We start from the raw sequence: 17,112 nt of genomic DNA on the forward strand, positions 1-17,112 counted from the left end.
AAAAGAGGCAAAGGGGGGGAGCGTGTTGGAGGTTATTTATTGGTTTTTTCCCCTCGTTTTAATCCCATTTTGCGCTTGACTTTTAAGTCTAACAATGTATAGAAACAATGTCGGATGCACCGTCTAATCCCGTTTGGGCCATGAAGCTCACTCCACAGTGACAGTAATGACTTTCATTTCCTCTGCTGCTTGCACTGAAGCACCATGCAGACACTTCACAAGCTGGACGCCCCAGTTCTACCATGCTTGACAGGACAGTGATCCGTCTCTGAATCAGTCTTAACCTAACCCCCCCACTCATCCCTAATTTATCACTTTAACCCCGTCTTCCTCTTTCCTGACTTGGAGATGTAGGGTTCCCCCCTCCTCTGACCTGTGAAGGTGATTAACTTGCTCGTCCATTCATCAGATGCCAGATTTTATCTTTATCCCCACTTCCTGTTCCTCCATTAAAAGGGTGTGACATATCAACAGAGTGTGTGCCATGGCAACGGGGGCATGCTATGATGAGGGCTAAAACGCTCAACGAGTGTCTGTTTTTAACTCCTGGAAAAGTCTGATGTTGTTCATCTGTCAGATGTTAGTCCAAATCCAGAGAAGAAATACCAAGCTATCACATTGTCTGTGCAGGCAAATACACATGGCAATCAGATCAAGGCTGAGATACTTAGACATCCCCTTTTAGGACTGCAGCTACTAACAAGCACATCAAAACTATTTAATAATAAAACTCTTCTGAAACCACTTTTTAATGACAAAACTAAAAGAAGCCCAATTTCTGCTTTGAAAACCAATTGACATAAAATTTTATATCAACAGTTCTGGGTCTCCTTTTAGTTTCATAAGTTGACAATAACATTATGACATAATTCAAAAAGATGGCTGTCTGGATACCAACGTACGGCTCTTTTGCCTTCATAACTGCGTTAATTCATCATGATTCAACAAGTCGGTGGACACATTCCTCTGAGATTTTGCTCCATATTGACATGACAGCATCACGCAGTTGCTGCAGATTTGTCGGCTGCACACAACGGGAATCTTCTGTTCCACCACATCCCAAAGATGCTCTATTGGTTTGGGATGTGGACTCACTGAGGACATAAAGAGATGGACATGGACAGCAGCAATACTCATGTAGGTTTGGTGTTTAAACAATACTCAGTTGGCACTAAGGGGCCCAGAGTGTGCCAAAGAAATCTCCCCCACACCATTAAACCACCAGCAGCAGCCTGGACAGTCGATACAAGGAAGCATGGATCCTAAACTGTAGCCTTAGTTTCTTATTCTTAGCTAATAGGAGAGGCAGCTCTTCTGCTGCTGTAGCCCATTTGCTCCAAGGTCTGCCATGTTGTCCATCCAGAGATGCTTTTCTGCATTCCTCAATTGTAATGACTGGTTATTTGTGTTACTGTTGCCTTTCTATCAGCTTGGCCATTCTCCTCTGGCATCAACAAGGCATTGTCACTCAGAGGACTGCTGCTTACTGGAGATCTTCTTTATTTTTGGTATCTGTAAACCCTAGAGATGGTTGTGTGGGAAAATCCCAGTACATCGTGAGTTTTTGAAATACTCAGACCACCATTCAACATTCAAAGTCTCTTAAATCACCTTTCTTCCCCATTCTGATGCTCGGTTTGAACTTCAACAGGTCATCTCCACCATGTTTACATGCCTACATGCACTGAATAGCTGCCATGTGATGGACTGATTAGATATTTGCATTAACTGAAAAAGTAAAACAGATGGAAAAAGACTAAATGTGGGCGGGTGCATGTGCTTCTTTATAAGCTTTATTGCTTAGCATTAATGCGCCATGTGCACCTTATTTAAACATGAATGGTGCGATGGTGTCAGCAGCGTCAGAGTACACAAAGTACTTGTGAGGATGAGGAAGGTGTAGATTCAATATAATGTGATGGAAGAGCTTTTATAGACCAACTAGATGATCTAACAGCCCTGCCATGCCAGTCATTCCCCCAGGACAGTGGGAGTACCGTGACAGCACAGAGAAAATCCAAGGTAAATTATCCAAAAGCCTGCAAAGGTTTGAATGGCTAAAAAACAAAAACAGATGCATTTTCAGGTGATTAGTGCCAGTTTTGCAATTGTCTACTGACCCATTATCACTTTAGGTAGAGAGGCTGAGCAAGATAAAAAGAAGGAGCGAGATATACCGCATACCCAGACAGAGACATAGGGCAAGTGGTACAGACAAAACCTCCCACACTGTCTTGAATGCATGGACGTCTGTCCCTCTGCTCAACCCACACGGCAGATCCGTGTCACAATCACACAAACACAACCTGCTGTGCCTTCTTCACTCCAGCCTGTAACCCACTTCTTCCTGAGATCACACAGCGGCATATCCTTTTCATAGCTCCTGTTGCGTTTGAGTGACAAGGGCCCAGGAAAAAAGGAGGGGAGGTGGAGTAGGTTGGGGAAGGGGGGGTGGGGGGGCGGGATCACTGCCATAAATACAGAATCAACAAAGGTAAAAAACAAGATGGAAGACAGAATAAACAGCGTAAGTGAAACGTGTTGAAGGCGTTGTGTGTGTGTGTGAGAGAGAGAGACAGAAGTGCTGGCGATAAACAGGTTTATTTATGCAAGCAGTGTACAGCAGCCAAACGCCGGCCTCCTAGGGTCTGACTCACAATGAAGCTCTATAAAAAGACCCAGCTGCACGTATGATCACACACACACACACACACAAGCAGCAACTTTGTCAATCAAACACTGATGTACAGTCATTCCCGGCGGCTTGTCACAAGGGCTGAGACTAAGGTATATACACGCACACGGCAGCCTGTTTGGTTTGCCAGCTACTGAATGTCCTCAAATAACCTCTCTGATATCCTAAAGGCGTAAAACACATACAGAAAAGAACAGTTTAAGGTTCATCTGCACAGAGAAACGGCATCATTTCAGATTCAGTGACATGCAGCACTTTTGATCTCGGCTGCGGCGGCATTTAAAATTCCCACGCGCTCGAGAAAACCCTCATTAGGACAGCTAAACACCAAAACCTCCAGCTGAAGCGAGCCCCGTTAAAAATCAGCCGGAATCTCAGCTGAACGAGCGTCACACATCAGCCGTGAGCAGCGGCGGAGGCAGCAGCAGCAGCAGCAAGGAAGAACACGGTGGATGAGTGCAAACCTCTGGAGCTGCCTAACTGCCCTTCACTGTTGTCACATAACAGTCCGCTTGTCTGATGTGGAGATAGCCGAGAGGAAGCGAGGGCTTTGATCCTTAATGGGGCCATGTCTGCTCTGTGGAAATGACATTCATGGCTTGTATTTACACAAGCACAATTATGGAGGTAATTTGGTTGGTGGACAATCAATTAGAGTGAAACTATGTCCGAGTAATAACACAGATTAAAGGAAAGGTTATGGCTGGAGCCTATTTGGGTGTAAATGAGGAAAACGGGCTTCTGCTAAATAAGCCCAAGAACACACTAACCTTTAGATCTACAGCCAACCTTAATAGCTCCGTATGCTTCAAACAAAGTGCCCGTCTTATTGTCTAACCGCGTCTGCAGCCCTCTTTCTAATGACAGACTCGGGAGTGGGTGTTTGACATTTTTTATAGATGATCTTTATGCAGAGGTTAAACCAGATGTGGCTTGATCTCCAACTTTTTAAAAAAAAAATTTGCACCTACTTCTGTCAGTTCTCGTGTTTACAGTAAAAAAAATCACCCAGGAGACAATATCCGGGCGTAAAACATCTCTTTTTGATGTAAAGGTAAAAAGAGGACGCAGATATTGTTACCGTTTGAAGCAAATACCCATCAGCAGGCGCAGGTTCAGGAAACAGCAGCTAATAAATACCACGTGTGTCGGCTCGGTTGCGTCAGTTACAGTGATGACGTCAATTTTGGGGTTAATGGGACTCTTGCTGATTCAGATTTTTAGTTCACTGTTACACTTCAATGGATGAGAGCAACACTACAACCATATTGAATTTAATCCCCCCATGCCTCACACAACCCAAGTTTACATTCTTTCCTTCACGTTGCATGGTGCCTCGTGTTAATCCTTACATTTGTCATAATTACGTTGTTTATGTAAGGTTTTCTCTAAAGCTGCCTTAGTCGTGACACGCTGCTTAGTTTCTGTATTTATGTACCAAGGCTCTGTAGCTAGCGTGCAACCTCATAAGGCGCAACTATAAATCAAGCTGAATTTATACAGGCTCACTGTCACTTCAGTAAGTACACCTGTTTAACTGCTCATTAACGCAAATATCTAATGAGCCAATCAGCTTCTCAACACATTTAGGCGTGTTAGACATGCTGAGGACACCTGCTGAAGTTCAAAATCAGCATCAGAAAGGGGACAAAAGGTGATTTAAGTCAGCTGGATTGTGGCATGGTTGGTATGAGTATTTGATGGGATTTTTACACACAGCGAACAGCAGTTTTCAGGGAGAAAATGCCCTGTTGATGTTGAAACTGAGGTATGCAGAAGAGCATCTTTGAGCGCACAACATGTCGAACCTTGAGGCAGATGGACTGCAAAAGACCACACCAGGTGCCACTCCTGCCATAATATAATGAAACCCAGGCTACAGTTCACCTGGATAAGATTGGAAAAATGTTGCCTCTGATGAGTCGTGATTTCTGCTGCAAAACGCCAATGGTAGGGTTAGTAGGTTTATAGCAGTGGAGTTGGAGTAAACAACATAAAGCTTGGATCCATCCTGGCTTATATCAATGGTTCACACTGCTGGTTGTGGTGGAATGTAGTGGGGGATTTTTTTCTTAGTACCAAATAAGAATCGTTTAAGCCTGCCTGAGCACTCTTGGCGATCATGTCCATCTCTTTATGACCACAGTGTGCCGATCTTCTGATTTCTGCGTCCAGCACGATAACGCACCATGTCACAAAGCTCAAATCATCTGGTTTCTTGAACATGACATTGAGTTCATGTTAGTCAAATGGCCTTTAAAGGCTGGAAATCTCAATCCAATAGAGTCAGCTGCAGCAAGTGAGAGATTCTGTCATGTCATGTTTCCAGAACCTCCAGTTATGAAGAATTAAAGCACTTCTGAAGGTAAGATGTCCTTAATAAAGCGGCAGATGAGTTTATATTTGAGCATTAAGAGTAAAGAGACGTGGGAAAGAAATACAATTCCTGTAGAAAATGGTGCAACAAGGACACGATTATGAGGTCTTTGCCCCCTAATCATGCTTTTTATTTGTTCTTGTTTCTAATGTCTCTGTAAAGCACTTTGAATCACCTTGTTGTTGAATTGTGCTATACAAATAAATGGATCGATGAAAGTTTTCTTTTTAAATTTGATCAAAGACACCAGCTGATCTACCTGAAATTTAAAGACTCAGGAGCTCAGTACCACGTCCCAACCTAACTTGAATACTGAGCAGCAGCCATGTTCACATACAGTCCCTGCTATTAAAACTTGTCTCTGTAAGTGGTTGGAAATGATGTACAAAGTACTTTCATTTGGGTTGGGTGCTCCCAGAGACACGAAAACCCTCGGCACTTTTTCTTTTTTTAAAACTATGCAATAATAATAATGCACTTTAACGTGCAAAACCCCAGACACTGTCAATGAGAGGAGAGGCAATGTAATTACAAACACCATGCAAACCACCCTTTCGCATACTTCCTTAGATGTACAGGCATGCGCTGAAGATGCTGTGTTGTAATAGCTATGTTTCCTCTGTGCACTTCGTCCAGAAACAACACGCTCTACAAAGGCTTTGTGCTGAAAGACTAAATTCCTGCTGGTTTGACACTCCTCTCTCCTTTCTGTCTCTTTTTTTTCCTATTCTTCTTCTCCTCTGTCTCTGCCTGGGCAGCAGAATCAGCACATCAAATAAATACAGAGCAAAGGGAATCGTGTTTCATTTGGAGACAGCGGGAAAAAGGTCACGGACAACGGCAACACGCGAACTGCGGGCGTCAGAAGAAAAGCCGTTCCAGTGCAAATACGTGCAGACGCCTCTCTTTGAAATCCAATCTGATTTAAGGGATTTAATAACACCTCCAAACTGTCCAAAAATCAATTCGAGCCCATGCATTCCTCACCTACCATACAGAGCACCCAACAGACAATGGCTCATTATGGAGCCACCAAATGTTATTATCATCAAAAAGCCTCTGAGCTGGAGACTTTGGAGACGGGGTGACCATTTTGCGGACTCCATCATCGGCTTGGGTTTGAGTCGCTGGTAAAAACACAAAGTGGTGCGCTGAGGCAGAAACACTGGGGCCGAGGACTGTAGCCTTTGGCCTGAGATTCAAACAGTCGACTTGCGGCGGTCTTTATCTGAAACAACCACAAACCCCCCCAACTACTCTTTACAGTTCAAATGGGGTCTTAAGCAGAAAGGCAATGCTAAACAGTGATGGGGAGATGGGATTTCAAGGTCTGGGACTGTACTTACACAGCTAATCTTGGTTAACATGCATTTTGTGGTCATTGAAAAACAAAGGCAATGGCACAGCTCCCCCTAAATAAGGGATTAATTATGAGGTATTTGAAGAAGATGAAAAACATGCTCGGAATAAGGAAAAAATAATAGGAGGACAATAGAAAACTGAAGCAAAGTGTTTTATTAAAAGCAGTTGATATATTTAAAAAAAAACATCAATAACATCAAGTTAATAATGATATGAAAAACAACAATACAAAAAGCTAAAAACACGAGAATTTTTTTTTTTGAACAAGACAAAACTAAAATCTGACAATGAATAAATATTTCAGATGTTAAACCAATGGAGAGAAAAAAAACAGTCTTTCAAAGTAAAAGATGACGTGGCAGGTGTGTGAAATACTCGTAACGGCCAACAGTGCTCACACCTGATCGGCGACGCCGTCCTTCATGTCCGGGCGGAAGATCAGCCTGACGTTACCGTGCTGTTACCTGTGCAGAGAGACACTCGTCGTAATTTCAACACAAATGCAAACCGGCTCTGATTTACTCACTCCTTACTGACTCACAGTCACTTTTAGGAATGAGGGCAGAGTGCAGGGAAATAACAGTTTTCCTGTGATCTGCCGTGAGTGACAGTCCTGGGAGCATTGCGCACACAGACGTGAGCTGCGGCATTGTCTGACAGGGCGCTGTCATCGCTGCACATGTATATAGTTGCAAAAACATAAATGGCTCTTACAGTGTGATGGATGCAGGGAAAGCAATTAAAGCCCTTCAGACTGGAAGCTGTCTTAGTCAAAGACAAAGCTCGTATCTGCACCTTTAAAGCAAGGCAGCAGACTGATTATGATGTGTACTACACACATGCATTTCTGTAGGTTCAAAACCGGGGATGTCAAACGTAAGGCCATGGGGCTAGAATCGGTCCGCCAAAGACTCTAATCTGGCCCACTGGACAGCTTCAAAATATGTGACTCAATGCACGGATTTGGACCTTTTAACTGTATTTTCATACATTTTACACCATTTTCTGTTGATTTATGGTCATTCATATTACACCAAGGTAATTGTAAGTAAAGAGAAACAATGAAATGACAAAAAAAATCCTGGTTTTCCACTAATTTGTAGTCTTTTTTTTTTAACGGTCCACAGTAAACACAAAAACTTCATATATTATGATTACAGAATAGTTTGGGAACGAATTACCAGAACCTTTTCTGTCATTTTACTCATTTCTCATAAAGTTTTACTGCTCTGGCCTACTTCAGATCGACATGCTCACCTGCTGCTGCGACAGGCATCCAGGTCTTCCTGTAGCAAAGAGGCTCTCATCTGAAGGAAGTTAACCTGAAACAGAGAACGGCACGGGGTAATCTTCAACTCTTTCCACCATTATGACGAGTTTCGAAAACGAAACAAAGACGTGGTTTGGTGACCATTAGAAGAGTTTTCTATGTTTTTACAAGCGTAACTGCAAAGGCAGAGACCACCTTCACTAACTTCTAATTGCAAATCCAATCATATCCATAATCAGGCCTGAAACATGACCGAAACCACTCAGGTTAGAAAAGAGCATCAAAAGCTACTCCTAGTTGGCTTTCAAGGGGTAAAGAGTTCAAATATATTCAGTATGAAGGAAGCAAGAACTGGTTCATCAGGACACAGGAATTGGAAGTGGAGAAGGGTTTGATTGATTTAGGTCGGTTGTGCTTTTTTAGAAGAAAACCTCGGTTGTTGACTCCTGGGGTCACGACAGCGGGGGCCGGGGGTCAGGAGATTAGGGCAGCGGGGTTAAGGCACGCTGGGAAGATTACAGGCCCAGGTTAGCCGAGGTTAGGAGGCAGCACCGTTCTTTTGTTTGGCTACAAAGTGCCGGTTTATTTATGAAGTGTGCTTCGCTGAAGTGAAAATAAACTCCATCTACATTTACACGGCATCTAGAGCCTGGCAGAATAATCACAGCTCCAAAAGAATCCGCATTGTTCTGGGACTACCGTACTGGAGCCGAGGGTACATTCCTTTCTGTGGGGGAGACCTCAGTTCAAGTTCTAGCATTTCATTTGGCACTTCGCACTGGGAAAGTATATGCAAAACCATACCCAAATGTGGTTGGATGCCTCCAGAGACACGGAAACTCTCTGCACCTTTTTTTTTTCTTTCTCAAACTATGTAATAAAATAATGCACTTTAATGTGCAAAACCCAAGACACTGTCAATGAGAGGAGAGGCCGCTCTGGTCATGAATCGCATTTTATAAACATTTCTGATCGCAGAGCTGCGGTCTGTCCAATGAAACGGGATCTTGGAAGCGCTATTTGAACAAGGCAGGGGTTAATGATGCGAGCGTTTTATAGAGACCTGCACTGCACGCTGTTATTATTATTATTCCAACGTAAATGCTGAGACAAAGGACACGGCTCGGAGGAGAAACGTACGAGTGCGGTTATGCAAAGGCTGACTGTTTGATCTGAGGGGAAGACAATGAGAGATTAACATTTGCAGAGAGGATCAGCAGGGTCCGAAGTGAATGCCGAGGCCATGATCGAGTGCTACGCCGAAACTGCACGGAAGAGAGGTCTCACTCAAACAAATAAGTCTACATCTAGTTTCATACAGAGGGCTTTACCTCAGTTTTGATTGATTTATAACAGAAGAAAGTGAAAACACACAAAATCCTGCAATAACAATAAAAGGAAGTAAACACTGCAATAGTTTAGTAGTTAAAATAAAGAGAATGCTCTCCAGATCTCAGGCAATGGCTTATGTCCAACCTGATCTGTGATCACTTCTACCTGAGGATGGTATATTGTTTGTATGTGTCTTTGTTATGTGTGGTTTGTTGTGGATCTGCATACGATCACTTCCATACTGTATAGTTTCATGGGACCTGCCTGGGGGTTAAGGATGTAAATCAGCAGATATGATCAAATCTGGCATGTTTGCAGCTTACATCCATTGTCTGTATATCTACACCCAGCAAACTAAATCCACCCAGCAGTACCATCTGGAAAGTGTCTGAGTGGCAGAAAAAAATCATTTTTCAGGATGACAATAATCTCAAATACAATGCCAATCCAAAAACACACAATGAAACATCGCTCTCAGTCATGGATTGCCATCCTCAGAGCCCAAACCTCGACATTATTGAAGCAGTGGGGGATCATCTTGACAAAGAATATGAAAGACAGCCAACATCCAAAGAAGAGCTTTGAATACCCTTGAATAAGCCTGGAGATCTATTCCTAAAAACTACTAACAGATACAGTCATGTTTTCAGTTTCTTTAATAGAAATAAAGAATATTGTACTCGTAAACATATATAGATTAGTATGTAATTACTAGGGGTGCAACGATATTCGTATCGATATTGAACCGTTCGATACAGTGCTTTCGGTTCGGTACGCATATGTATCGAACAATACAAAATTTGTAATTTATTTTATCAACTTTCCTTCTGACGATGCTGTCTGTGTTGAGCGCTCAGTGAATCTGCGTTCGACTACTCCGCCTAGGCTGCACTGTCGAGCGCAGATCCACTGAGCGCTCAACACAGACAGCATAGTCAGAAGGAAGAGCGCAGGGCAAGCTAGCAAGACACATGGACCTCCCCCACCCTCATTCAGATCTGGCGTTTGGAATTATTTTGGTTTTCATGTGACGTATGACCCTGAAGGTAAGCGAGTCATGGACTAAAGTAAAACAGTATGTTGGATGTGCCATGCAATGCTCAATTACATGGGTGGGAACTAGTGTGTTAGCGCAGTTAGCTCGTTAACGTGTTGGCCGTCTAGCCCCACACACGGGGCGATCGGCGGTAGCTCGTTAACGGAGATTTGCCATGTTGTGGTGTTAAGGTCATTTCAACGAGATTAACCTGAAAGCACTAGTGGGAACACAACGAATATGACTGCACATTTACGCCGACATCATCCTAGTGCAAAGACAAAAACAACAAGCATGCTACTAACTTTAGCCGAGTCATTTAGACAGCTGTTAGCACATGATTCTCCTTATGCTGCTGAGAATATAACCCAGAAGAAGCGGATAGTATAGCTTTTATTTTGGAAAGAGACATTTCTCTGTAATAAACTCTCTTTTCCAAAGATGCATGATTCCTCAATCAGATACAGGGCTTGCAATATCGCTAGCCTGACGTCCTGGGGCTAGCGATTTTTTCAGTCGGGCTACCAAAATCTATCTCTTCCCTGCCCGTCGGGCTATTGTAGGAAAAATATATGTCAATGCTTTTGCATTCTTTCAGAAATGTAGCTGGGTAATTATGTCATTGGCATCGGTGAGCCACTGTCAATATGTGACATATTGAAATCGCGTTTGAATTTGCGCTTGTTTTTTTGCTTTCACTTTGCAATCGTGCGAACTGTGTATAGAGAGCGACAGCACTGATCTGTGAGTGATGATAATTTGTGCACCAATTCCTCTGACATCGTCTTATTAATCGTTAGCTTACTATGCAAACATGACAAGTGAAATCTCCCGCAGCTTAAACATGTGAGAGGTTGATCGCGCAGAGAATCGCTGAGCTTATGTGAGTGCTTGTGTAAAAGCAGCAGGATTTATATTTGACTACGATGACCTGGATGACTGAGAACCTTCACAGACAGATATATATTTTAGTTCTGCTGAGCCAAATAAGACAGGTCAGGGTGAAGAAGTGACAGCCAAAGAAAAGCTTACCACAAAACGGAGAAGTTATGACAAATCAGACTATAAGGCAAAAAGAAAGTGCAGCTTTATGGTTTCATGGACAAAATAATTTCTGTGGCTGCAATATGACGAGCTAAATAACCAGGGCTGCACATAAGTGGTCCGCAGGTGCGCATTCGCTGTCAAAATAAAAAACACGCACAAGGGTTAGGGTTAAATTTAAAAACTGTACTTTTGAGTTAAAATATATATTTATAATTTTAATAAATGACAAATTAAAAAGGCATGAACATTTTTTTTGTATCGAAAAAATATCGAACCGTGACACCAAAGTATCGAACCGAACCGAACCGTGAATTTTGTGTATCGTTGCACCCCTAGTAATTACATCTTCCAACAAACTGATGCACTCTCATAAACTTAAAAATAATCCATAAAAATGCAAAGGAGCAGCTGTTGGCTCACGGGAGCCACCATGGCGCCCCGCCAGCTTGAATACAGTGGCCGACACGAACATCGCCGCTTTGCCTAATGGTGTTTCATGTATGTGGCTAAAGACCAGCCAAGTGAAAATTTTAATTTGTGTCTACCGCTTCAGATATAAAACTATAGAGTTATATATGAAGGATGGTACCCATTTCTCATTACATCCCCTCATTGTACGACGTTTTTTTTTCCTGCCACAGTGTCAGAGCCACTTCAAAGTTTTTCACTAATGCCAGCTAACAGCAGCTATCCTTAACTACTGACCTCAGTATCGCTCAGTATGAGTGTCATCAGGCTGAAGTGAGCTTCACTGACTCATCGGACACTATCAAACTCATTTCACCAAGTTTTACAACCTCCTCCAGAGTAAACAGACATGGACACATACTGAAAGCTGAGGTAAAGAGCTAAAGACTGTATATCCATTAAATTTTTTGCAGATGTCTTAACAAATCGCTGTACCTACTTCCCAGCTCAAGACTTTATAAGTTATAATGCTGTTAATGGAAGAAAATGAATGGATTCTCAATGAGATGTTCAACAGACTGAACACATCTTTCTTGCTCTGGCTTTGCCTCTATCAGATCAAACCTCACCTGAGCTTTCAGTGAGCTGATTGTGTCCTCCAGCTCCTGCCTGAGCTCCACCGGCATCAGACCTTTGATCTTCTCCTCATACTCCTTATGCACCATGGTTACCTGAGAAGACAGAGGTAGGAAAGATGCATAGTCAGCAAGAAAGTAAGGCACCACATTAATCAAATAATACTTATTAAGTAATATATAGTAATCATGCACTCTCTTGTTGTCTCTGATGCCCCAGAGACGCTCTTAAACGGTGTGTCTCAACTGGATAACAATTGTGGTATTGTTGCTGAATAAGTATTTCTTTCTTTCCACAGACACACTCACATGTATGCATTTTCAGGCCAAACCAACAACTCCCTTAGATGAGGCGCACACACACACACACTGTGGGCATCCCCTCTTTATTCATGGCTCAGAGTATTCCCTCGCTCTTCACAGCTCCTTCACATCTCCACAGGGGGTCCGCAGACTGACATTACTCGCTCTGCGCAACACCCCCTACTGGATGATAGTGACTACAGCGAGATCTGACACAAAGCACTTATGGGCTCAAGACAGCTGGGTTTGGAAAAGGACAGGGCCATGGTGGAGGGCAGGACACATCAAACGCAGCAGCAGCGGCTCAATAGCTAGCTAGCTATCTCCACTGGGGAGGACTGGAGGAAGTCTGTCTGGGGCTAAATTACACTCCACTAAACCAGAGTTTGATTATAGAAGTTGAAAAGGGTTTGGTTAGCGCAACCCCCACTTTTTACCCAGAAACACACATGTATGGACACACACGCATGCACGCACGCACACACACAAACGCAGATACACGCTTTAACAGTATTGTAAAAACATTTACAGCATTTTTTGAAGAGTCGCCGAATCAATTAATTCAGAGCTTGATGAATAGTTTAACAGAGCTCGGGGGATTAATTCGACCCGTGAAAAGCAACAGTTGTCCCCCTTCCTCCCCAACATATTTCAAGGTGTAACCAGGGGAGAGAGTCTGAGCATTTTAAATGACCATAATGTGTTTTACAGAGCCAAAGTCCACTAGCGTTAAGAATATGCCCACAATCCCCACCTCTCATCAGTCTTTCAAGTGAAGAGAGCGTGAATGAGGTGGTGGGGGCGGTGGGTGGATGGGGAGGGGAAAAAAAAAAAAAGATTGGTTTCCCTAAAATAATCTTCCTGTTGTGGATTTAACTGATTGTTCTGGCTTTGGCTAATTAATCTTCCTGGGCACAATGAAAGGGATTGGGAAGCACTTCAAAGCAACCCTCAGTATAAATGATCCCAACATGAAGCAGCTCACTTTGTCTCGGCACAGTGTGCTGTAGATTAGTCTGCCACAACTTTGCCAATTTTTCAGGCTCCGTCTGCCCTATTCATTTGAAAGTGTTGGACCAATAACGTCAGGCTGAGAATCCATCAGTTTACAAAATTATGTCTTTTTTTTTTTTGTCCGCGCTGTGTGAAAATGAAGTCAAGGATAATTTGAAAGAGAGGCCTTTAAAAAACAAGGGCTAAAAAACCCAACAAAACAAAACTTGGAAGCTTTAATTTGAATGTTCAGGATTTTAAAAAAAAGAAAAAAGGGCTCAAGCGAAGAGGAGTGCAGATTTTCAAAATGTCTGTCTCTATCTATAGCAGCTCCTGTAGTCATAACAAAACGGCAAGCCAAGACAAAACACACTTCACTACCTCAGACCGAAGCAATAAACAATGGTTGAATAAACACATCCCTTACCAACCACTCTGAATATAAGTCTTAGATTCTTCAAAAGCCAAGTTCCTCAGTGTTGCATTCTTGATTCATGTATGGTGCCGTCACCGCAGCAACGAGAAATCCGCTTTGCCTAAATTACAAGCTCCGTTGCGGCAATGCTGTCTTCGTTTTCTGTCCCATACATTCGGCAAGGCAGCAATAACGCATTCACGGCGGCTGGATGATGTACATACGGTCGTAAGGGCGACAAACTAGAAAAGTTCATGTATTATATGACACGGTAAGGTCATACAGCTTACATTCGCACCAACGACTTCATGGTTATGGCGCTGAAAGAGTGGCTGCAAGAGAAAATATTACTTGAATTTTCTGTTGCTGTTCCCATCATAAAATAATATGATGGGAACAGCACAGCACATACATATTCCATGAACACACAAACACAAAAATACACCTCAAATCCAGATGAATTATACCTGTTATACAAATTTCCAGCTGCATATTTGTCATTCTTGGATTGTCCTAGAGCAGCTTTGGATGAGTCACAGTTCAAAATAATACGTTTATCTTTCACCGAGCCCTTTGTGCAGCCCTTCAGTTCATCCTCTGAAACAAGATGTTTTATAGCTCAGTCACACACAAGATTAAAAATAGAAAAGCAGCCTGCATGTGATTAGGAAAAGTGGTGTTTTCCTGCTGATTGCATTGATCTTTTTTTTGGCTGCAAGTAGTTGCGGCGACTAACTGGTCCCCCAGAGGTTGAGGGTGTTGCACAACCAACTTTTTCATTGCAAAGCGATTGGACAGGTTGCCTGGTAGGAGGTAACCGACCTCCAAACAATAGTGATGTGACTCAGACTCACTACAATCGCTCTTAGACAGGTTGGTGAAGGCTTTGCAAATAACTGCCATCTAATTTATAAACACAAGCAGATTGCTAACATGCTGCACCGATGAGTGCCCATTGTCTATGACGCTTTTCTTTGCAATAACAGACTCACCATAGCTGGCTGGCAGCTGGTTGTATTGGATCTTATATAAAAATCAAAGTTTGCCAAGTGCTTATGTTGTGCTGCAGTTAAATCGTAACTATGTCACTATCTGTGGAGGAATTGTTGAATTTATGTTTCAGATCCAAGAGATTCTGGATGGACGCTAAATTCCTGTAGATGACAAGTTTGTCTTATACAAACAGATTACAAGTAATTGCCAACTTGATCTCATTTGATTGCAAACTGGTAGCAGAGCGACTCCATCTAACGGACTCGATTTTATTGCCGTCTTGATGCACTAAAGTCGCTCTGAAGACAGCAGCTGACTGAGAATAATTGCAGACCTGGTCTCCATCTTCAAAGCTGCCATTTCATAGGCAATAAGATTGCAAGTTAATTGCATAGCTTTAAATCAAATTTCTGATTGGCTGCCCCTCGTAAAGAGAACGTTTGAATAGCAGGTGATGGCAGTGGTGGTGGTGGGAGAGGCAGGGCTGCTGTGCGCCTGATGTCTATACTAACATTACAGAGATCCAAGAGTAGAAACTTGTGTACAATTTAGAGCAGCCTGAAGCCTGAGCTTTTGGCTCGCTTGTGCATACCTCATTATTTCAAACTTTGGCCATGTTTAATTTAAGCATCCACCACTGTAAGAGAGTACATAGGAGTACATAGGGAAAAGCATATATATAGGGCTCCTTTAACCTGAGGGTGTATTTCTGCTCTTTCTACAGTGTAGCAGACCACAACATTTGCCTTCCCTGATCTAAAGCTTAGCCACAGTTTACTATGCAACATGTGTGGGTGGAAGCAGGACTCTTTTTTTTTTTTTTTTGTTCATAACAACACATCTAACAGACAGCAGTTACAGCATAAAGCAGACAAGAATAGGTATAATATCAATTCAAATTTCTGACTCCACCATGTCTCACAATGGAGTTAAAATTCAAGACAGAAGCATCTAACTCTCCGCAGATGTCTGACTCGTTTCCTAAGAGACGCCGTTTCTTCGACTTTGCATTTTCCTGCCCTATCTGAGGTCCCTCTGCTTGCATCTCTCCTTTTCTTCACGCAAACACATTTTACTTTTCTTTCAACATGATTTTTGCAGCAAAGGCATGTTTATTTTTCTGACAGGTGGAAGGAGACGTGACGGCATCTGAGAAAAAAGGCTCCTCACTTATTAGGACAGATGTTTGATGCCTTTGAACAATACTGCTGATCAAACCTTCCATGAGGTTCTTTGGTCACTGACGGACTGTAGATGCAAGTGAATAGGAAAGAAAAGAGAGGAAGGGAATCACAGAGAGAAAAAAAGTGCGCCACTATTTTCCCTGAGCAATGAAAGGGGACGCTGACTTTCTAAAGAGAAATCTGGTTTCATCTCAGAAGCTCTTTGAGAGATGATTTTGTTTGTTCTTGATGAAGCGTGATTCTCTAGTTTTGAAGACTGTGAGGAGCGGCAGTTGTTTTCCCCTCCCAGTCATCTTAAAATGACAACATTTCATCTATATATAGTCTTTAGATTGTGGTTTTGACTTTCCCTTGCGTTTGGTACCGTCACATGGCATGGTTTTTGACAGCTGCCAGCAGAAAGGAACAAGCCCTCAACACTTTCAACGTTCAAATGAAGTTTGTCACATTGTTGGGGAGGCTTGATGTATGCTAATGAAGTTGGGGTGTATGTGTGTGTGCACAGGCTTGCGTGGGACAGGTTGGGGGGTTGGAGGTGGAAGAGGGAAGAGGAGTGGGGGTAGCTGCTGGAAAGACATTTTTGATATACACCCTTGTTCCCGAGTGACAAAAACCTTGTCAGGAACAAGGGTGTACATCAAAAATGACGCCACTCACAAAGTTTGCGCCTCCACATCCACTGAGTTGGCACTCAGTGAGTTCACCAAGGAGCGATTTGAATTCAGAAACGCTTTGCTGCGAGAGGGAAAAAAGGAAACCGCTTCACAGAAATGAGGGAGAAAAAATAGAAGGAAAAAAAAAAAGGAAAGGCAGAAGGAGATTAGAACTGGCTACAGATCTTAGTGAGGTTGTTAGAACTATGGGATGGATTGGTGGCTGCTGATGTAATGTGCCTCAACAAAAACAGCACACAGGAAAAAGGCTCAGCCTACAGAACTTAAGTTCAGCTCCTCTGCATTTTTATGTCTGCATCAATACTGAAAACAACTAGAGACATGATTTATTTTTTATTACACCGAGCTCCCGTGTTGCACAAGGATACATCTCTAAAACTTGTACAGT

General features: G+C 42.7%; 1 protein-coding gene across 1 annotated transcript in view; it reads right to left on the bottom strand.

Moving 5' to 3' along the window:
• Positions 1–7,687: 7,687 nt before the first annotated feature.
• cep112 (centrosomal protein 112) overlaps positions 7,688–17,112 on the bottom strand; it is a 128,213-nt gene continuing 118,788 nt past the window's right edge. Inside the window, exons 24-25 of the mRNA XM_085352395.1 lie at positions 12,157–12,258; positions 7,688–7,756 (exon numbers count right to left, since the gene is read on the bottom strand). Coding sequence (XP_085208521.1) covers positions 7,688–7,756; positions 12,157–12,258 — 171 coding nt within the window. The remainder of the gene's footprint in view (positions 7,757–12,156; positions 12,259–17,112) is intronic.

Source organism: Diplotaxodon limnothrissa, linkage group LG4 (assembly GCF_057381915.1).
Source record: "Diplotaxodon limnothrissa isolate DT_005_m linkage group LG4, D_limnothrissa_male_GT1.1, whole genome shotgun sequence".
Classification (NCBI taxonomy): domain Eukaryota; kingdom Metazoa; phylum Chordata; class Actinopteri; order Cichliformes; family Cichlidae; genus Diplotaxodon; species Diplotaxodon limnothrissa.